Source organism: Poecilia mexicana, unplaced genomic scaffold, assembly GCF_051168715.1.
Source record: "Poecilia mexicana isolate PSO_F unplaced genomic scaffold, ASM5116871v1 scaffold_8, whole genome shotgun sequence".
Lineage (NCBI taxonomy): Eukaryota > Metazoa > Chordata > Actinopteri > Cyprinodontiformes > Poeciliidae > Poecilia > Poecilia mexicana.
In genome coordinates, this window is record NW_028263377.1 from 3,332,050 (window position 1) to 3,354,350 (window position 22,301).

At 38.4% G+C, this 22,301-nt stretch overlaps 2 protein-coding genes and 1 long non-coding RNA gene across 4 annotated transcripts; 2 read left to right on the forward strand and 1 right to left on the reverse strand.

Annotated features, from left to right (window-relative positions):
• The first annotated feature begins 129 nt into the window (after positions 1-129).
• dus1l (dihydrouridine synthase 1-like (S. cerevisiae)) lies at positions 130-12,122 on the forward strand. Of its 2 annotated transcripts, none has more exons than XM_015007644.2 (14): positions 130-239; positions 1,294-1,535; positions 3,267-3,375; positions 3,461-3,511; positions 3,685-3,797; positions 3,890-3,972; positions 4,054-4,157; positions 4,258-4,405; positions 4,641-4,737; positions 6,477-6,556; positions 6,695-6,864; positions 6,953-6,990; positions 7,517-7,592; positions 10,702-12,122. In XM_015007644.2, the coding sequence occupies exons 2-14, from the start codon at positions 1,299-1,301 to the stop codon at positions 10,869-10,871; spliced, it is 1,476 nt and encodes a 491-aa protein (XP_014863130.2). In that variant the 5' UTR covers positions 130-239; positions 1,294-1,298; the 3' UTR covers positions 10,872-12,122. The 2 variants fall into 2 exon arrangements, with proteins under 2 accessions (XP_014863130.2, XP_014863131.2); XM_015007645.2 differs by lacking the exon at positions 130-239 and adding an exon at positions 275-430.
• Positions 12,123-13,165: 1,043 nt separating this feature from the next.
• On the forward strand, positions 13,166-14,274 carry LOC148157892 (uncharacterized). The gene is made up of 3 exons (XR_015764060.1): positions 13,166-13,409; positions 13,910-14,024; positions 14,119-14,274. It is a non-coding gene; the product is annotated as an uncharacterized LOC148157892 (long non-coding RNA).
• A 3,660-nt stretch (positions 14,275-17,934) lies between these two features.
• LOC106930204 (tryptase-2-like) lies at positions 17,935-21,262 on the reverse strand. Its single transcript, XM_015007613.2, has 5 exons — positions 20,730-21,262; positions 20,313-20,490; positions 19,645-19,922; positions 18,888-19,027; positions 17,935-18,635 (listed from the first exon to the last, which is right to left on the reverse strand). The coding sequence occupies exons 1-5, from the start codon at positions 21,025-21,027 to the stop codon at positions 18,444-18,446; spliced, it is 1,086 nt and encodes a 361-aa protein (XP_014863099.2). The 5' UTR covers positions 21,028-21,262; the 3' UTR covers positions 17,935-18,443.
• Between the last annotated feature and the right edge of the window lie 1,039 nt (positions 21,263-22,301).

The window sequence follows — 22,301 nt, forward strand, 5'->3', positions numbered from 1 at the left end:
AATACAGAATACATATTGGGGCAGAATACATTACATTATACAAGTCAAATATTTTTAACACCTTCTGTGACGTGCTATAACCAAACGGGGGCGTCGTACCGTGGATCTGTTTGAATATCTGATTTGCAACCAGAAGTAGCTGAGGCGAAGAAGAAGAATCGTTCCCTGCCGGTGTTATTTGGCTGTTGCACATGGCTGAAGGCGCCGCGTGAGGAGCTGTCTTCAAGCATCGCAGTGAAGTAGGTGAAACATCAGCCTGAGGTTCCAGACACACCGAGGTCCCGCTGCTCGCTGGCCACACAGCGGGCCAGGAGGCTGGGACACGGCCACGACAGCTTTCTGTTTGACCCGGGATAACAGAGTGCCAGTTAGCTCGGCTCTGCTAGCGACACCACAGCTAACAAGTTTTAGGAATACTAAAGGCTAGAAGGTGAAAAGAAAACAGAAAAAATAGTTTGAAAACAAAACAAAATTAATCAAACTCGCTGCTATATTTATGAGGTCCTCCATGGTGCTGAATTGCAAAACTTCTCTGATACGAACAACGTTGTCATTTAAATGGCTTCAGTAAGCGCAGAACATTATTAAATATTGACTATTTAATTTGCCACTACTTTTTATACATGCTGTGTGTTGTACTCATATAAAGGTTTAGATATGCATGTCAGATACGTACAGGAAACACTTTTTAATGGGTAAATATAAAGCACAGTAATAACACACCAGAGGGATGATAACATAACTGAGAGGTTTTCATGTTGACTTTTGTTATCATTTACAAATTAATTTCTAAACTCGTCAGTCTGTGTGTAGTTCAATTCTTACAGACTACCTTTTGCTGCTGAGGTCTTTAAATTTGAATATTTATTCTTGGTATATGTTGGTATTTTGTTCTGCATATGTTGTAGGTTGAGGTACATCAATCAGTTTTTTCAGCGCCAATCCTCATTTACCCATTCCCTTTTCTTTATCTGAGCTTTACTAACTCAACAAATTGTATCGATGTGCATAATGTTGGTTGATGTTCTAGTTCATACACCAAATCTGTGGGAATTCTTTATTTATATATGTCCACTGTCTGCCCTTTTGATCGCTGTTCAGAGCCAAAATTAGGGAATATTGGGAAATTCAGATTTCTGATTAACTGATAATTGCATCTGTAGTTGCAGGGAACTCTTTCTGATTCTAGCTTTCTTATAGACATTTGTTAGATGGCTGTCGTAATAACCAAGAGAAAAGCCTTGCAGAATGTTTCTTAATATAACACTGCTCTTTGCTGTCTGTTGACCGCAGCTGTGATGGCCAAGCTTCAGGGCTTTGAGTTCTGGAGGAAGACCCTAAGGGAGGCACGCTTCGTGGTGGCGCCCATGGTGGACCAGAGCGAGCTGGCCTGGCGCTTGCTGAGCAGGAGACATGGTGCTCAGCTCTGCTACACTCCGATGCTGCACGCTCAGGTATTTGTCCGGGATGCCAACTACAGGAAGGAAAACCTTTACAACGAAGTCTGTGAGGAGGACAGACCTCTGATTACCCAGGTGAGAGTTCACACAGGGTACGAGATAATGACTAGAAACTAAAGCTGGGCAGGTGAGGGGGGGCGAGGCAACTTTATATATATTGCACCTTTCAAAGGCAACTCAGAGTTGTTATACATAGAAGATAGAATTAACATACATTAAGAAAAAACACATCAACCAGATTAAAATTGAAAAGGCTTAAAAATAAAGTAAAAAAAAAACAACTATAGGCTAAGAGTATAGGAAACTGCAAATAAAAAAAATTAACCTTATTTTTAAAGAGCTCAGGATGGGAGCACTGCTACAGTCAACAGGAAGCTTATTGAAGATTTTTGGTTCTTAAAACCTGAAAGCTGCTCCAGCATGTTTGGTTTGACTGTTGGTTTGGTGATGGATTCTTTAGAAATGTGGAAACCATGTTAGTTATTTTTTCAGGCCTATGAATAAATAAATTGGACTTATTATTCAACGCTTTTGTAAATATTACATAAATATAGTTTTCCATTATTTAGTATTGCATATTAATTAAAATCTTACTTTCACTTTGATCAAACAGGAAAACTTCCTTGTTTTCACCTTTATCACTACAGGAAATAAATGTCATATTGAAATTATAAAAACAGGAAATATTGAGCACATATATAAATAAATGTACAATATTTCTAACCCAAATGATGTTATTGATGTTGCCTTTCTCAAACGGCTTATACTTTTTACATTTATTAAGTAGTTTTTTTTTATTTATATTTTGCTGGATCAGAGGAAGGAGTGCAGTGATCAGAGGCATGACATATTAGATTTGTTTGTTTAAACGATCAAACTTTTTGTTCAGCAAAGACTTTCAGGACATCTTGTATAGTTCCTATTTTATTTCACATACATTAATTTACTAACTAAGCCATTTAAAGTCCGAAAATCATGTGGAAGAGACAGAACCAAACTGCTCCCTGCTGATGTTTCTCTTGCAATATTTTTGTTTTAATTATGTAGTTGATGATAAAGGCTTTGTGTCTGAGCTCTTCTACTGGATCACTTTTTAGGTTTTAACTGAATAAAGTACAACTGAGGTTAAAATTATTTTATGCATTTCAACTAAAAGTTCAGGATTTAAAATGTTGAAATAACTATTTTTCTTGATAATATAGTTTCACTACTCCACTTTCACCAAAATAATCAGACTATAGTGAGAAATCAACTTATAAGCACACATCTATATCTGTTAGCTCATTATAAACTGATTAAAGTGGTCATCGCAGCTGCCAGGTAACAGTTATTAACTTTTTTTCATAAGAAATTATAAAAAAAATTCTCCCCAAAATTTCCCGTCTATAGCTGGAAGTGTGTGAGAGAATAACGGGTTTCTCCCATAAACTAAGACAACAAACTCCATCACGCTGTAATCGTCTCACACACCTGGAGAAAAACACACTGCAGCGGTTAGAAACTCTCTTAGACAGGAAGTAATTCTGACCAATAATATCCAGTCATCAAAAGGTGCACAATAAAGATTTTAATACAAAATATTATATAATATCAACATGTACAAAGACCAATCACTTTATCATGTTCATATAAAAGCTATGAATTGTCAACACTGCAAATAAACCTTGAATGATAAATGTGAACAGATTTGTGTGTGAGAATCTCCAGTGTTTGTTCAGAATGAGCGTCATAGCTGCACATTACTTTGAAACACTGTGTCTCATGTAGTGTTGGAGTGAAATTTATGTCCTGTTATTTTTTTCCCAGTTTTGTGCCAACGACCCGGAGGTGTTCCTCCAGGCTGCTGTCCTGGCCCAGGACTACTGCGATGCCATTGATCTCAATCTGGGTTGTCCACAGATGATAGCTAAGAGAGGTACATGTTCTCTAATCTGAACGTAGGATGACTGTCTAGAGTAGAGCTAATATAGAGGACCAAAACTGATGTTAATTATTTTAAGGACACTATGGAGTTTTTCTGCAAGATGAATGGGAGCTGTTGGAGAGGATGGGTGAGTTTTTACTCATTTTGTCATATTTTGTGTGTAGCTTTTTAAACGAATAACATTTTCTATGCTTCTCATGTTAACATGCAGCTTTAATTGTATGATTAAACCAGTGTTTAAATCCTCTTTATTTAAATAGCAGCAGTTATAAGGATCTTCCTTTCTCCTTACATCGACAGTCAGCTTAGCCAATGAAAAGCTCTCGGTGCCGGTCACCTGTAAGATCAGAGTCTTCAAGGAGATTGAGAAAACGGTGCGCTACGCTCAGATGCTGGAGAAAGCTGGATGTCAGGTAGGATCTGTATCCACCACCTGTTGAGCTTTGATTTAGAAAAAATGCTTTATAACTGTAGTGAAGTCTGAGATGTTTGGTAAATATCCCAGTTGCTGACAGTACATGGCAGAACCAAAGATCAGAAGGGAGCCATGACGGGGATCGCTAGTTGGGAGCACATTCAGGCAGTCAGGTGAGCTGCTGTACTTTTTCTCTGGTGTCTCTATAAAATGTAATAAAAAGACATATTTCTGGCTTGGATTTTTTTTTGCAGAAATGCAGTAAATATTCCAGTGTTTGCAAATGGGAATATCCATCATCTGAGTGATGTGGAACGCTGCATTCAGGAGACAGGAGTGCATGGGGTCATGAGTGCAGGTTAGTTCTCCTTTAACTCTCTGTCCTGTGAGGTTCAGCTATAAAGTGCTCTGTGTCTGAATTATTGCATTCCTTAGATCTGCCTTTGTGTTATCCGCAGAAGGGAACCTCCATAACCCGGCCCTGTTTGAGGGCCGCAGCCCCCCAGTGTGGGAAATGGCAGAGGAATATCTGGAGGTGGTGAAGCAGTACCCTCCATGCTCGCTGTCCTACATACGGGCTCACCTCTTCAAGCTGTGGCATCACACGTAAAGCTTCATTCATTCTTACTGGACGGATGAGTTCTTTAAACTCTTTACCCTTCATAGTGGAAACATAAAGTCCTACTGATTAGGTTGAGCTGTTGAAACTGTAGTCACGTGTGTGTGTGTGTGTGTGTGTGTGTGTGTGTGTGTGTGTGTGTGTGTGTGTGTGTGTGTGTGTGTGTGTGTGTGTGTGTGTGTTTGTGTGTTTGTCTGTTTGTTTGTTTGTTTGTTTGTTTAGGCTGCAGATCCACCAGGACCTCAGGGAGGAGCTGGCCAAGGTGAAGACCCTGGAAGGGTTAGCCCATGTTAGCGCACAGCTGAAGCAGCGCTGCCAGGTACAGCATCTTAGGGGAGGAGGCCAAGAAAGTTAACCCTTGACCTTCCCAAAAGCCACTCTAATCTGGTGGTAGAAAATTGGCACCAATATTTCTTAGCAAATCAATTTAGCCTAGCATCAAAATGCAGACTTACAGTTTCAATTGTAATATTTGGAGTTCCACTTCTCAGTGAGCTCTGTTTTGTGCTGCTTTATTACCTAAAACACCAAGAAGCATGTGGAGGTTTGTGGTTGTAACAACATAAAATATGAAGAAGTTAAATGTGTTCAAATACTAAAAGCCACAATGTTGATGCTTCTGCCCTGATTCTTCCCGTCCTGGCTAACATTCACATCAGGAGATTTAGAGTTATGTCAGAGCAAACGGCATCATCAACAAATGATAATGTGACCTGTGAGGACCATCTGACGCTGATTCTGCAAAACAGAGCAGATGGCGTGTATGTCATCATACACACTTTTCATTTTTTGCTTCCTATTAATTGTTAAATGCAGATGGTTGTGTGACGGGGTTCTATTATGACTTGGTCAAACATAAAAGACTGGCCAAGGTCGGAGATCACTTTAATGAAATTTATTAATCTTTTCTTCAGGTGAACAAATCAGAGAGGTGCAGTACATGTACAAAGGACGTCCAAGGCAGGTTAAAAACAGACAAACAGCAGTACCTTAAATGCAAGAGTCCATCATCTTCAGTGTGACTTCTCAGGAGTCTAACCACAGACTGACTCAAAGTGGTACAGAGCCCTGCTTTTAAAGCCACAGGCTCCGCCCACAGCACAAAATAAGCAAGCAAAAACAACTAAACAATTATTTCTAACTCAAGTAAACTCTTAAAGTAAACAAAGTAATGATAAATACCAAGAAAAAAGAATATATATATATATAAATAGACAAACTTGTGATCAAAAATATAATACTCAATTTAATAGAAAACACTCAGTACATTCCGATGACATCACTACGTCATCACGTGACTCTCTCCTGGCGCGCCACAGTCCGGAAACAATCCTGCTTAAAAACAGAACCGGGAAAATGTTTGGAGAATACAAAATAACTGGCAAAATAACAGGCTAGGATGGATATGTTAACTGAAGCAGGAACACCGCGTGTGCACCCACAATGAAACGTGTCAGTTTAAGCTGCAACAAAAAGTAAGTTAGTGATTGTATATGTTTGTGTGTATATGTGTGCGGGCGTGCTGACATGGACTCATAATTAAGTCCCGGCTCGTGATGGCTCCTCCGTCACAGGTTGGTTACAGCTTGTGTTGTTTTCTGCATAATTATAACGTAACTGATGAAAATTTGTTTGTAAGCTTGTTGCAATAATCAATTAATTGCATGATAAAATTGAAATTAACTCAATATTCATTCCAATGATTAATATTTTTGAAGGGCAATTTTGTGCAGAGACTTGATAATCCATGTTATTTATGGTTTGGGTTATGTGTGGTTTTTAATTTTATTTTATTGATTTTCCTTTGTGGTCCTGCTTTATTTTGCAAATTTAAAATATCTTCTAGTTCCAGAGTAAAGGATTCTTTACAAAACTACACTTTATTGGTCTTTGAGAAGACAAACCTTTGCTGTTATCAGTATATTATCTAAAAATGTTCTCAAAACAACAATATTATCATTTACTGCAGTAATTGGAAAACTGAATTGTGACAGACCCATTTCTTTATTTGAAATGATTCTGGTTCTTAGTTCTTTGGTTCTCGTCGTCTCAATGTAGGAGGAGATTTCTGGTGGGGATGAGAAAGACGGGGGTCTGCCACTGCCTCACTGGATCTGCCAACCGTACGTCAGACCACCGTGAGTCACTTCCTCTGTTATGTTAGTGGCCTGAATGACTGCAGATGTACACTTAGTAAAGTAACCAAGCAACAAAAGGATTTATCATAGGCACATTTCTTTTCCACTGTTCTGCTTTAAACGACCAACATCCACCAGGCCCAAGCTGGCAGTGACCAACGGCAGCTGCCAGGTGGTTGAGGTGAAGAGCACCGTGTGTCAGAAAAGAGCTCTGGAGGACTCAGACAGAGCAGCTGAAGGCCTGTCCAAAAACAAACTGAAGAAAAGATCCCGCAACCCCAACAAAAACTTCTGTCCTGAGCTGAAACGTGAGTCTAACTAAGTTAAAGATTTATCTTTAAACCACAACCAACAGAACAAGAAATCTGAAATAGTTTTCCTTCTCCTTGCTTGTAGCCAAATACCTCAAATGTGAACAATGTGGCAACCCAAAGGTAAGCGGATGAGTCAAACTGAAGGCCTGGCTGCGGCCCGCTGGACGTTAACAGAATCTTTAAGTTAATAGTTGTACACCTAAATTTTACTTTATCAATTAAATCCAAAGAGTTTTTATCTGCATGCTGCTAAATTACATCAATGTGAAAATATGTTCAATGTGATTTAATTTTCAAAAGTAAGAAACGGATATTTAGTAATATTTGAAAATTTTTATAACTTTTTCGGTAAATTCCACCACAATCACAATCAGTCTTTTGAGGACATTAGTGATCTTGATATGGGCCAAAAAGGAAATGAGTTTGACAGCCTTAGTGTTGGTTTTTTATATCTGATCCACACGTCCGCTTTCATAAACATAAATCGTCTTTTCTAAAGTTTTCTGTTTCTCCAAAGTCACATAAAATGACTGTTTGCATAAAGGATGTCATTTTTTTAATAAAGTTTTGTGGTTTTTTCATTCTCTCCGTCCATTTACAAAGATTTCAGGAAGCTTAGTCATTCCTGTCATGTTTTGCTTTACAGGGAAATAAATGTGTGTTCAGTCTGTGTCGAGCCTGCTGTAAGAAGAAGGCTTTCAAAGAGGTGGCAGATTGTCCAAGTGAGTATAATGATAACTGAATGTTCTCTTGCTAATATATCACTGGGTTTATAAAATCTAAGTCAAGAACAACCTGATTTCATCGAATTTTCTCACACAATTCATCCTTCCAATCATTCCCATGTTGGACTATTTTTAAATCACCGTAATTCCATCATATTTGTTTGTAAAGAAAATGACTAAACAACTAAACATAATAAATATTGAAGCTGTAATGCATTCAGTGACCTGTGAATCATCTGTGTTTAACCGTTTCATTGTTCGGCCACTTGTCCGTATGTTCTCTGTTTTAACTGCACATTCACTTATATTGATACCTATAGAAAAATGTTAGAAATACAAGGTTATTCTGTTGATTTTTTCTTGAATATGTTTTCTATACTTGACTTTAGAAATCAGTTTTCATCATAATATTTCCTTAACCCTCTGATGCGTAAGTGGGTCCTTTTGGACCTGGTGAGGTCATCTTTTTGCAATATCTTTGTAATGAAAACTTTTCATCACTTCATATTCCAGGTATTCCTCAACAAACATGTTATTGATATCATGCAATTAAATTTTTTAATTTACCTATTACACATTTTAAGAAATAACATGTTTTATATTACTACCCCGTTCTTCCATAAGTGGGTCCAAAAGGATCCACATTCATTTTCTATGGAATTTAATGGGAATCTTTGTTTTTTACCAACTGTGACTGTCAGGAAAACATTTTTTGTGAACCAAACACACTGAGTCCTAAATGTCACCCCTGAATAATAATATTTTACACAAGAACATTTTACATATAATTATCTTTATTTTTTCCTCACAAATGTGTGTGTGTGTGTGTGTGTGTGTGTGTTTGTTTGTAATACCTTGTGGGGACGATTTTCCTGACATATACTACGTTGTGGGGACCAATTGCTCCTTGTGGGGACCGGAGCCTGGTCCCCACAAGGGGAAACCCTGCTTTTGGGTCAGGGGTCAGAGTTAGAGCTAAGGTATGAATTGAGTTTTGGTTAGGGTTAGGTATGTGATGGTTTAGAGTGTCTGGGCTCTCTCTTAGAGAGAGAAGCTCAGTCATCCGGGAGGGACTCAGAGTAGAGCCGCTGCTCCTTTACATCGAGATGAGCCAGCTGAGGTGACTAGGGAAACTGGTCAGGATGCCTCCTGGTCGCCTCCCTGGTGAGGTGTTCTGGGCATGTCCCACTAGGAGGAGGCCCCGGGAAAGACGCAGGACACGCTGGAACTATGTTTCTCAGCTGGCCTGAGAGTGCCTTGGGAAATCCCCAGAAGAGCTGGAAGAAGTGACTGAGGAGAGGGAAGTCTGGGTCTCCTTACTTAGGCTGCTACATCCGCGACCCAATGCCGGATAAACGGAAGAAGATGAATGAATAGATGGATTTATGGATAAATAAATGCACATGCATACATACACTCACATGCATGATACACAGCACAATAGAATACAGACAGTAATGTTAGCTAGCTTGGTTAGCTAGCTTGGTTAGCAAGCTAGTTTAAAGAAACGTGCTCTTTCTATTCCCCCATCTCCCTCCCGGTGCCCACCCACACCCACACACACATAATGGACGCTGACCTTGTTCCAACATTGCTGTTGTAAAATTGCTGTTGTCATTTTGTTTTAAAAATGTTCTAATTGTCACAAATGTTAAACAATTTCTTCTAAAAATGCTTAAAGTGAAAAATGAAAATATTTCAAACATGAAATGATTATTGTGTGAAATAAAACACAGCAGAAAGTATCATACTAAACATTATTTTGAATCAAAATGACAAAAATAGCATAAAAACACATTGATTTAAACACAGGTCCAAAAAGACCCACCCATGGAAGACTGTATAGTCAATATGTCATGCATCAGAGGGTTAAGTTTGTTTTTCAGAAAAACAAACTTAAATGTTTTAAGTTCTACGCGTTAAATTCCAAAGTCAATTTTCTTCTAAGTTCTGTTTGATATATACAGTATTTCATAACTGAAGGTAACATAATTACCGTATTTTCCGCACTATAAGACGCACCTAAAAACCTTCAATTTCCTCAAAAGCCGACAGTGCGCCTTATAATCCGGTGCGCCTTATATATGGACCAATATTGAGCCACAACAGGTCCAGCAACGGACCTTACCACAGGGGCCGCGTTTCATTGGCTAATGCCCATTTTAGGTCACAGTGCAGCTACCACGTGCGTGACCGTCTCACAAACACAAGCTACAGTAGTAAACATATGCTAATGTACATTGTGGACCATCAAAACCATGAATGCCGACTTACCCAGCCTTGTAAGAACAATAGGCATCAGTGATCTTGTCCACAGCTATATTCATGCTGAGGGTGTGAGGATCTGCTGTTTTCCTCATCTATCGGTAGCTTTTAGCTGTGACGCGCACAATGTTGGAGGCATCCAGTGGCTCAAACACCTTGATGTCGTCCAAAAAAGATGACATGAACTTGTTGGTTCCCCTGTCCATTGTCGTGGCTGATATGTTGTGAAAATCCGGCAGAAATGCTACGCTAATTAACTCAGATCGAAATGAAAGACGTCATGTTTACACAGACATGCAGTAGGCTGCTTACGTAGTTGGTCCACTACGGTAAGCAGCCGCCAACTTCTTTTTCCCCCGTAGAAGAAGTAGTGCGCGGTGCATGCTGGGATAGTTGTCAGAACACTGGTTTGTTAATAAAGTTTGATAATACATTTAAAGGGGGGGAGGGGCAGGGGAAGAGAGACAGAGACTGCAGCGGCAGCGTGTCGGTTGGTCTGTGTTACCCAGAAAGCAGTTGGGCATAATATCGCAACACCAACACCGTGAGTGAAACAACGACTGGGCCAGCCTACTATATAAAGTACTCGGGGACCATTTCTTTATTAATGTGGATGTGTAATAATAGAGTATGAAGCGTCTATTCTATGCGCCTTATAATGCGGTGCGCCTAATGTATGAAAAAAGTCCTAAAATAGGCCATTCATTGAAGGTGCGCCTTATAATCCGGTGCGCCTTATAGTGCGGAAAATACGGTACTTGATAGTGCTATAAAATGGCTCAATGTCACTGTAAGACACACAACTCCGTCCCTTTAAGGATCCCTGCTGTCTGATTTCCAGGTCATGGGCTGAGGTTCAAGACCAAAGCAGAGAAACAGAAAGCCGAGGAAGACCAACAGAAGGAGTGTGAGCGGACAGAGGGCTCAGTGACGGAGCGGGACAGAAACAAGCAGACTCCTCAGGTGGCAGCAGCTTCTTGCAGGGAGATGACGGAGCAGACGGAGGCCTAGCTGCTGCCCCCATTTGGACAGGCTGCCTCTAGAGGGGTCCTGTAGGGTTCTGGGGCAGGATGGTTTTATTCTGGTCCGTAAAACATTTTCAGGCACATAACATCATATTCCAACCTTGTTGGTTTCATCTGAAATGTTGAACCTTTCATTTGGGGGAAAATATGGACAATAATAGCTCCTGTGATGAACTGCTGGACATTGGGCTTACCACAAACTTTTTCTATGGAATTAAAGATGGTTGGCTCATAAACACGCTTTCTCATCTGAATCATTGTGTGTTTATGAAAGGAGAATGTATTTTACCTGTCAAATTTTACTGAGTCACTAAAATGATATAAACTTTCATATTCCATATTTTGATATAACAGAGCATTTGGCTGCATCTCAGCCCTCATTCATGTTGACTTTCATGACTCGAAGACTGTTTAGAACCAACTCCTGATTACATCAATGCTAATAAAACTACCATCACCTGGGCTCTGTGTGCTGTGAAGAGGCGGTGCTGTTATGATCACGACCTTTTACATAATAGCTTCATTTTCAACTTTTTGATGTCATGTTAGAGCGTGGTTGGTTTCTAATTGACTGATTATTGTGCTTTCTCATGAGAACTGATTCTACCTGTTCAGAAGCTCACCTGAGGATCTTATGGAGAAAGTAACAGAAAGCTGTTCTCTCTCTGCAGCTACACTGGGGAGAATGAATCTATCATGCTTATTATCCAAGCTTTTTGTAGTAGCAGCTTCATTTAATATGACAGCATATTACAATCATTGTATCATTGTAGATGGGGGGAGGGGGGGAATGGAGCCTTGTGCAGGTTTTGCTGTCTCAGTCCACACACTGCAAAAAGTGAAATCTTAGTAAGATTAAATATCTTAAATTAAGTAGATTTTTCTTGTTTTCTTTCTGACAAGATAATTTTTCTCACCAAGAGGGGTTTATGCTAGAATATTTTTCTTATTTTAAGTGTTTTTGTACTTAATTATCTCAGTAAGATATAAAATCTTGATATTAAGAAAATATTACTTATTATGAGTAAATATGTGCTAGAATCTAGAATATCAATATTTACCAATCAAACTTCAAGTCTAGAACTTATTTTATATAAGTAAAATTTTCTTATTTCAAGCACAAAACGAGAAATCACTTGCTTAATGAAATGTCTCCGGATAATTAAAACAGACTATGTCCAAATGGAATCATTTGTGCTATTGTCAATGAAAAATAAAAAAGAAACATGAACTTGTACTCTTGTATAAGTTGGCAGAGTGTACTGGAAATTATTTAAACGGTTGTCATGTAACACAACAATTTCAGAGACCATATCAGTTTATATATCAAGATAATTCTTGGCATGTTTCCATCTGCTATGGACCTTCTTAATCTGATCTTCTTGATGCAAGATGTGGGACCTCTTACTGACATGTCATGAAATTTCTATTGATGTGTGATTTGAAATGTCTGGTATTCCACACAATGAGATTAGAATCAACAACGTTGATTAGCTCATTGTGATGATAAATATTTTAATTTTTGGTTTATATTTCAAATTCTCACTTTATAAGTTACTAATATTAGTTTGAACAATATTTTATTCATCATGTTTGTCACCCTTTTTATGACATCATAAAATCCAAATGGGAAAGCGCCCAAAATGTCAGTAGTAATGTTCGATACAACAGATTTTCTTTCCAATCCAATACCGAGTAAAATTTAAGCTGGTATTGGCAATACAGATCCCATACTTTCTGCAAAGACAGTTAATTTGTTTCTTAATTAAATTTAAAAAAAGTAATCCATATCTTGGCTTTATAAAAAGAACACAATGTACTCTCATGCACTCATTTTAAACTCAGAAGTACATTGCGACAACAATCTCATTTACTATAAGCTATTTTAATTCAGCAGAAATATACAAAATATGTGAAAATGGTGTTGCAAATTAAAAAACAAAGACAATTAGTAGAGTAATAACCCTACTAAATATATCTTTGCTTAATTATTAAAACTACTACAAAATGACAGCTGAAATAGCTCCATGTCACTTTTATAATCTGTCAACATGTTCATTTCTGAGTGAGCATCAGCAGCACGCTGCGCTTGGGCATTGCGTCCTTACACATTACACACTCACCAGGCGGAAGAAAAAGTAGTTCCAATTAACAACGTTTCATTTAGGCAAGATCTCAATAATTTAGTTACTTTCTAACGTGCTCTTGTTAATCTACATTATCTCAAATTACTAAAGTGTGGAAAGTATTGATCCTTGGATCTGACAATAGATTTTAAAGAATTAAGTTCTGGTATCGGAAGAATCGATATTTCAGTATCAATCCGCACATCACTAACGGCAACGCCAGAGATCATTTAACTGCCCTGATTAACGGTTAATTCAGTTGTAACAGCCTAACTAAGCTATTATCTACAGTACTTTTATAAGATTTTCTTTTGACAAATTCTCTAATCTCGATTGGACATGAATGAAGATGGAGGACTTTTTTACGTGTATAGACCCTAGAGCTGCTGTACTGAGAGGTAAGTTTAAAGCTGTCTATCTTTCTAAGATAAGCTAATTGTGAAGCTAGTTAGCATGTCGTGATATGCCAATTTTCACCCGCGGGTTAAAGAGCCGCTCTTGTGAATATGAGCTTTGAACAGTGATTAACCACAATAGCTGTGGCTTAAAAATAATATCGACACGAGGTTTTAGTAGCTTCCGTTTTTTAACATAGCTAAGGTGGCTTCTCATTCGTAGCTTCTGATGCGGGAAATGGTTAAAGGGAAATTCCGCCTAGTATTTCACTACCTTTTAGGGTGTTTGATGTGCTGTAATTTAAAAACTTAAATGCAATGAGTCTAAAAGCCTAGGTTAGATATTCTACACTGTTACCAGGATATTTTAAACACTATTTTTGATTGGTGAATTTAAGTAGTCCTATTTTGATTCAATTAAAATGACTGTCTTGCTGTCTTGAATTCATGTAATATTGTAATTGAGCACATTAACTAAAATAAGACTTGTTTTATTTTTCAAGTAAACCAAACTGTTGCCATGGTGAAGCCTATGCCAGACACGTCTCCAATCATGTATTGCACCATCTACAAGAAACTTTGGGAATTGCAAGTGATGGTGTCCTTCACATTCTTGAGGTTAGAAACTTATGATACTTATTCATCATTACACTGATTACTCCCTAAAACGTGGTTTGTTTTGTGATTGTTTTTCTGTCTGTGCTCCAATTAGCAGATGACCCAACAACTTCAATCAAACAAAACCACTTTTCAGCTCTGTGGTGATCGTGAAACCAACTTTCTACTGGCCATTGGAACCATGCCTGCCCTGATCTTCTGAAAGGAGGACATCATAGCTACTACACCTTTCAGCATACATGTGTGTGGCCACTCCTCTCTGTGCTGCTGACAGATATCTTGAGAACACTGTCCATAACTGAGACAAGACTTCCACACATAAAAGGCTATGGCTGATTGGAAGATGTTCATTGTGGAGTAAGCTCCTATTGATGACATCTAATCCCAAGTTTATTTTTGCTTTGGACAATTTGGTTTGCTTGACTCTTAGGGCATCTTATGAGTGCGACAGATGTGTCAGATCTTCATTGTTCTGTCATTTCACGGGATTGTTTCAGAATCAGATGCCCATCCAGACTTTAAATTCTGACCAGTAGTCATGTTTTACTATGTTTATGTGAAACTTAAACGTAATAAAGATGTTAAAAGTAATTGAACTTATGTCTTCATTTCAGGAAGCCAATAACATCTCTTATTCCAGTATAGATAGGATCAATTTTTGGTTTTTTGCCTTAGCATAAGAACCTTGAGTAAAGCAATGACAAAATATATATTTTAATCCTATGCAACAATAAAAGTAAACTAGTTTTAAGCATATATATGCTGATTTTAAGAAATTCAATGTCAAGTAATATTTTCTTTACTTGAAATTATTTTTCTTAAAATAAGATAATGTATCTTACTTGTTTAAGTAAAATTGGCTTGTTTTAAGTACAAATACACTAATTTTAAGATAAATAAATCTCATATATTCTATTTGTATTAGTAAAATTTTCTTATTTTATGAAAAATGTTCTGTGTATTAAGAAAATAAATCTCATATACTCTATTTGTATTAGTAAAATTGACTTGTTTTAAGTACAAATACACTAATTTTAAGATATTTGTAGGTTTATCTTGGTTAGATATTTTTTCTTGTTTTAGAAAATCTTGACAAGATAAATTTTCTTGTTCTGTTGGCAGATAATTTTTCTTATTTTAAGAAAATTAGACCCTGTTTTTGTACTTTTTTTTCTTGTTTTTGAAAGGGGACTTTTTGCAGTGCAGTGCTGCTGTCTGGGGTTCACCTCCTACATCCTTTGCTTCATCTGCTCCTATTTTCTTTCCCTTGTTTTTTCTGTTTTACTGGAGAAAAAATGTGACTAGTGCCACAACATCTTAAAGGGGCAGTATCATGTAAAATTGATTTTTGAGCTTTATATCATGTTATAATGTTATCCTAATCAAAAACATGTCTGGAGTGTTGCCTTGATTCTTTCCTGCTTGTTTGAGAAATCCTTTTATCTTCATGGCAACCATTCAGATATGCAAAACACCTGGGTGGATCTGGCCCCGCCTTTGAGCCACAGCTCCTCCTCAGAGCTGCAGTTTCCAAACTTCCACCTCTGAGAGCAGCCCTCCTCCGCAACTCCTCCACTCAGCTCCTTCAGACTAGCCAGCAGTAATTAGCAAACACCTGGTGGAACTGCTCATCTGCTGAGCTCATTATAGGAGCTACTTCTCAGTAAAATGCTGGTAAAAACTTTGTTAAAGGTGTGATGACGTCCTGAAGATGGAGTTTCAGAAAGAGCAGAAGTTTTTAAAGAGACAGAGGCCCAATTTGAAAGCGTTAAATCAGGAAGTAAAATTTCTTTTAAATTATATGATTTAAAATATTTTTTTTTCTAATAACTGAAGACAACATAGTTAAAAATGGCTCTGTGCCTGGAAAATAAACAATACTGCCCCTTTAAAAGAAGTGCTTATCAGGTCTTTGTAATGCTTTCTTTGAACAGTGGATTTTGCAGCACACTGAGTACCCACTATAAAATAAATACTTATGTTTTTTTTTTATTAAGCTGTAAAGAGGAGTCCTTGCATGGTCCAGGTCATGTAGTTTGAGTCGATCTTATCTCACCTAATATTTTTACTTCTTCAATATTACTTATGTTCCCCTAGTGCATCTGTTCCATGGGAGCCAGGTGGGTGGAACAGAGTCAACAATGTAGCCACAGAAAGTTTCTGAAGAAAACAATATTGAATTACTGAGTAAATATATTTCAAGCAGGTTCTGACCACATCCAGCTGAGTGATCAGAAACCCTCAATTTCCTGACTGGAGCAAAACACTAAAGATTTTCAGCAAAACTGCATTTTACATGTACAATGCATGGATTTTACTCATTTAAAATGTTAGCTTTTGAAATATATTGATCATGTTTTTCTACACAAAACAGCTTAAATGAAATGTGATTTAAGGCAGCAGTCAGACCCACTTTGTTAGCAGTGGATGCACCACTAATCTCCAAGAGATCTTAGAATAAAGAAGACAGAAGATACTTCCTGTGCAAAGCAGCAAGAAAAGCAAATATGTTACACAATCTGGTGTGTAGTATAGTCTTAGCATACAACCCTATTTTTGACTATAAGCAAATGTCTGTTGATTTAATATATTTGCATATTTTTCATTTGTATTTTATGCAGTGTGTTAAGTTATTTTTAATGTTCAACAGACTTATAGAAGAAATATTCAGCGTCATCTCAGACTGTCCTAAATAACTCATGAATTTCCAGAGTTCAGCTGCAGCATCTTTAGCTACAATTTTCCCATTTTACATTTATGCAAACCTTATAAATCATCGAGATTGTTAAAAGTTTAAAGATTCTTAATAGTGACGCTCCACCTACTGACTCTTGTCACCATGGTGACACTTGACCAGCTGGAAGGAGAGCGCTGCTGGCTGATTGAGAAAAGCTGCTTCTCTAGCTCACGCACTGTCCACAAGGTGTGTTGGGATTTTATTTGTGTGTGCACAGTTTATTCTGACGACTTATCCATTTTAACTGATAAAGTACCCAGACCTACATACATGGCATGTGGCATAGGCACTCATATTTTACATATTTTGTGTGCGTGTGTTTGTTTGTAATACCTTGTGGGGACGATTTTCCTGACATATACTACGTTGTGGGGACCAATTGCTCCTTGTGGGGACCGGAGCCTGGTCCCCACAAGGGGAAACCCTGCTTTTGGGTCAGGGGTCAGAGTTAGAGCTAAGGTATGAATTGAGTTTTGGTTAGGGTTAGGTATGTGATGGTTAGGGTTAGGAAAAGGGTAACGGTAAGGTTTAGGCTGTAGAAATGAATGGAAGTCAATGGAAAGTCCCCACAAAGATAGCAACACAAACATGTGTGTGTGTGTGTGTGTGTGGGGGTGTGTGTGTGTGTGTGTGTGTGTGTGTGTGTGTGTGTGTGTGTGTGTGTGTGTGTGTGTGTGTGTGTGCACACACACTGCTCAAAAAAATAAAGGGAACATTTCACTTTAATTTTGTGTGTGGCTCCAAATCCAGGCCTCCATTGGTTAATAAATTTGATTTCCATTGATGATTTTTGTGTGATTTTGTTGTCAGCACATTCAACTTTGTACAGAACAAAGTATTCAATGAGAATATTTCATTCATTCAGATCTAGGATGTGTTATTTGAGTGTTCCCTTTATTTTTTTGAGCAGTTATATAATTTTTATTGATTTCCCTGTTGCTGCTGTAGCAAAACAAATCCCCACACAGGATTAATAAAGTGTGTGTTTGTCCAGTATAAATGATAACTGACACAAGAATTATATTGTGTACATATAACATATGTGAATCTGTGAGGTTTTCTAATTATTGTAACATTGCTGTGATATACTAACAGCAGAGCTTCTCTACTTTTGCCTAGTCAACAATGTAAAGTCAAACCACTAGATTCCCGAACCAGAGACGCCACTTGTACTTTCTGAAGTAGGTGACAAAAAATTTTTTATTCATGATATTCTCATTTTGTTAGATGTACCTGAATGCTTTTGGACTTACTTCACCTTGTTGCCCAGAACTCTGTGGGGTTAAATGGACCCTACAAATACATCAACAATCACAATTCTGTCAAGCCTGCCATTATTTCTGTTGCTGCCTCACATTTTTCTACCACAATTTTTCTAAATAGTTGTAAAAACGTCTTTGTGGAAAGACTCTTTTTTTATTATTTTTTTTAGCAATATCTTATGGAGGGTGTCCGTAACTTTCTGCAAGGCCACTATCATATTAGTAAACTTGCATTACATTAATTTCACTTTTTGAATAGAAATACTAAAACTATTTCTTTTTACTGAGTTGCATTTCTGGGTGAGGAAGAGTGAATAAACTGGAAGGTTGGATTGGAATAAGGAGACAAGTTGATGAAGGTATACAAATTAGATGTAGGAGTTGATATAGTTCAGATATTTTGACTTGCTTCTTGAAATATTAGCCAAAAAAAGTGAATGTCTTGATGAAGGTCATAAAGCTGGAGACTTGTGTGTAGATTCCAAAGCGAACTGGGGTACGACAATCATCTGGACTGCGAAAGCTCATGATTCCCACCTGCACAAAGCCTCTGGCTGTTCGGCACATGAGCGGGCTGCCATGGTCTCCTGGTGGATGCTGAAAAATGACACACTGTGATAATGTTAGTTTGTTTGTGTGGTTCTGAGTCGCACACTGGCTGACACTGAAACTTGAAAGTAATGCAGTCGGGGGGGAAAAAGAAAAAGCTTACATATTTTTAGCAGATGGTTTTATTTTTTCACAACGAAACTGTTTGACTTAATCTGTAAAATTTGTGGATGTTCTCCACATAACCTCATTCGCTGCATTTTAGATCAGACTGACGTTCTGCATGTTAGCTTTTATATAAATGCTGAAACTCACGTTGCAGGAATATTTTCCTCCAGCAGGACCGCCTGCACACAGCATGTTATCACTCAGGTCTGGAAATGCAGCTTTACATCTAGTCTGAGACACAATTCGAACCTTCATCTCCTGTAGAGTCATTGATTTCTCCCCCCAGGCTACATGGGCACAGAGAGAGATACAGGTGAGGAAACAGATCTCTGAATATGCACCTACTGTATATAATGTGTGTCACAGGGTTGGACATTTAATGCACTGCTCATTTATTGCGATAAATTTCATGGATTTATTTAGATTTATCTAAGAATTCCAATTTATTGTTGTTACGATAAATTCCAACTGGTCATGTTTGAAACCCCCTAAAACTGTCCATGTTGTCAGGATTGTTAGTTTAACTAGTTTCTCTACTGTTTGCGTAACTAACATAAATATTAATTTGTTTGAAAATCATGAAATGAAGTTACTTTCTGCAGTCTGATATAAATAACACTTCATTTTGTGACTGTAGAAGTGTATTACAAAAGGTTTGATTTTCAAGAGCCACGCTGTGACAGCCATAAAGGTTGCCTGAAAGAGAATAAATAGGTCTTATTGTCACTTTTATTGCCATCATAATATTACCATAATATATTGTGATAACACATAAAGTTCACCCTTAGTGTGTGTGTGTGTGTGTGTGTGTGTGTGTGTGTGTGTGTGTGTGTGTGTGTGTGTGTGTGTGTGTGTGTGTGTGTGTGTGTGTGTGTGTGTGTGTGTGTGTGTGTGAAAAACGTACTACTATTGTTTTTTCTCCACCAGCCCGCGATCCAACACTCAGAGGAAGAATCGAAGGTGTCATCCTCGCTGGGTAAGATCACTGGAGCAACGGTCTTAGTGAATTCTAAAGGGTATTTTAACTTTATCAGGGAGATGTCACTGATGAAGCCATTGACAGTAACCCTGAACTCAGGGTTACGATAAACAAAGTCTACATCCATGTAACGTTCAGATGGCTTGTCCAGCTCATATGTGCCAACCCAGACTCCTGTTCGATCCCACCTGGTCCTCAGTTCACTGAAGCACCAAAAACAGACAAAGGAGACCAAATTACCACCTCTTTTTTATCCCCTGTAAATCCAACTCTCAAACACTTTATGACACTTTTCATCTCAAGGATCTGTTCACTCTCCTTTACTGCCTTAACTGTCTTGACAAAAGAAGGCAACCAGCTCTCCCTTATTTATAGATATTATGTTTAATATTTTTACAATAAGCTCATACTTTCATAGTATTTGATAATATCAGTTTTCTACCCAATTAACTACATTAAGAGACTGGAATGTATTTTGTGAAAGCCTCTGATTAACTCCATATAAAGCATATTAATGGTTCAGACATTTACACTAGCAGCTGTATAATTGTGGAAGATTATCAGAAAATGAAGAGTTCTGTATTCAGACTTACTCATCCCAGCAGCGCCCAGCAGTCATGACCCACTTCTGATTGAGAATTGAACCACTGCAGTGCCACTTTCTCTTCCCACTGTCTGTGGTGATGTCAAGGTAGACCAACCCAGGCCACCTGCCCTTTGGGGCGTCCCCCCCACCAATGATGGAGCTCCTCACTGCAGCCCCCATCAAAGCTAAAAGAAATAAATAAAGGAGAAATACACAGTAGTGTTTATCTTCATGCTTATCATGAGGCTAAAATATCTAGTTTATCATTTTGGTGTAAATATTGTTTATTCCATTTTAATATCACAGTCGTGTGAACTCAATTGATAAAGTTATTTACGCAACACAAGAAGCATGGACAGTCAGGATATCTCTTATTATTTTTTACCACGCATTTTGTTCTATGTAAAATGATCTTGTGTCTCACCTGCAGAGCACTGGAGCAGAACCAGCAGAGCGAGCAGTTTATCCACAGCCATGGCTGAGATGCAGCTGTGTGTCTGCAGGAGTTTCATACACACAGCCAATGATGAGAAACTCTTATCAGATGCATCACCCAGCCCCTCCATGCATAGGCAGAGCGTCATGATGTGTGTTTGGACCCAAATGCAGAGTGGTAGGCAGATTTTTAAATATTTAATGAAAAAAAAGATGAAATGCAAACTTACAAAAATACAAAAAAAAAAAAAAAAAAAAAAATCCAAAGTTGACCAAAAATAAACCATAACAAAAGTCAGGCTCTCTCCGTAGTCGTAGTAACAACCTCCTCAGCAAGTCAATGTTCTCTTTAGGCCTTCTAACGAGCCATAATTTGATGCAGATGTGCTAAACCAGGGAGAGAACTAAAACATGCAGGGTGTTGGCCCTCGAGGACCGACTTTGGACACTCCTGTTCTAATTTAACACATTAAATCAGAACTGAGTTTAATGTGTTAAATGTTAATATTAGCCCAAGTCGAGGCTGTCCACCTAAACTTCAGTTGAACAAGCAGAGCTCTGATCAGAGATGCAGCCAAGAGGCTCATTGTTAATCTGGACCAGATGATCCACAGCTCAGAGGGGGAACCTGTCCACAGTCCTGTTTGCAGTTTGCCAGAAGCCAGCAAACGTGGGAGAAGGAGCTCTGGTCAGATCAGAACAAAATTAAACTTTTTAACCAAAATGCAAAACATTCGTCACTCTGAACACACCATCTCCACCTTTAAACATGGTGGTGGCAGCATCATGCTCTGGGGTGCTTCTCTTCAGCAGGATCAGGGAAGTCTGAAAAAGACTGGAGAGCGGGGCAGAGCTTCAGCTTCCATCAGGACAAACACCCTGAACATAAACCAGGCTACAATAGAATGGTTTAAAACAAACCACACTCGTGTGTTAGAATGGCCCAGTCAAAGTCCAGACTTAAACCCAGAATCTGTGGGAAAATTTGAAAACTGCTGTTCACAAACTCTCCATCTAATCTGACTTTTTGAGCTGCTTTACTAAGAAGAATGGGGAAAAAACTCAGTCACTAGATGCACAAACCCTAAAGACTAGCAGCTGTAAATGTAGTGAAAGGTGGTTCCACCAAGTGTTGACACAAGGGGCTGAATACTTTTGCACTCTGTTATCTTTAAGGGATTTGCTTGTAAAACATGTTTTGAGTCATGTTGTCATGAAGTGGGGTTGTTGGTGGTGAGGAGAGACGCTGAGACCCAGGTTATAGTGATGATGATGAAGATATTTAATGATGAAGATGCTCAAACAGTCCAAACACAGGCAGCACGGCAGAGAGACAGGCACACAGCCAAATACCGGTAGCAACTGATAAACAGGACTTGGAGACGAGAGCTAACGCAAACCAGGACTAAGCAGTACAACAGGCGCGAACATAAGACACAGTAGACAAACGACAACGACCCGACGAGGAACATAGACAACAGGTGGGTTTAAATACACACGGGGTAATTAAGGGAATGAGACACACCTGGGAGACAATCAACGGGGAGGACAGGACAGAGAC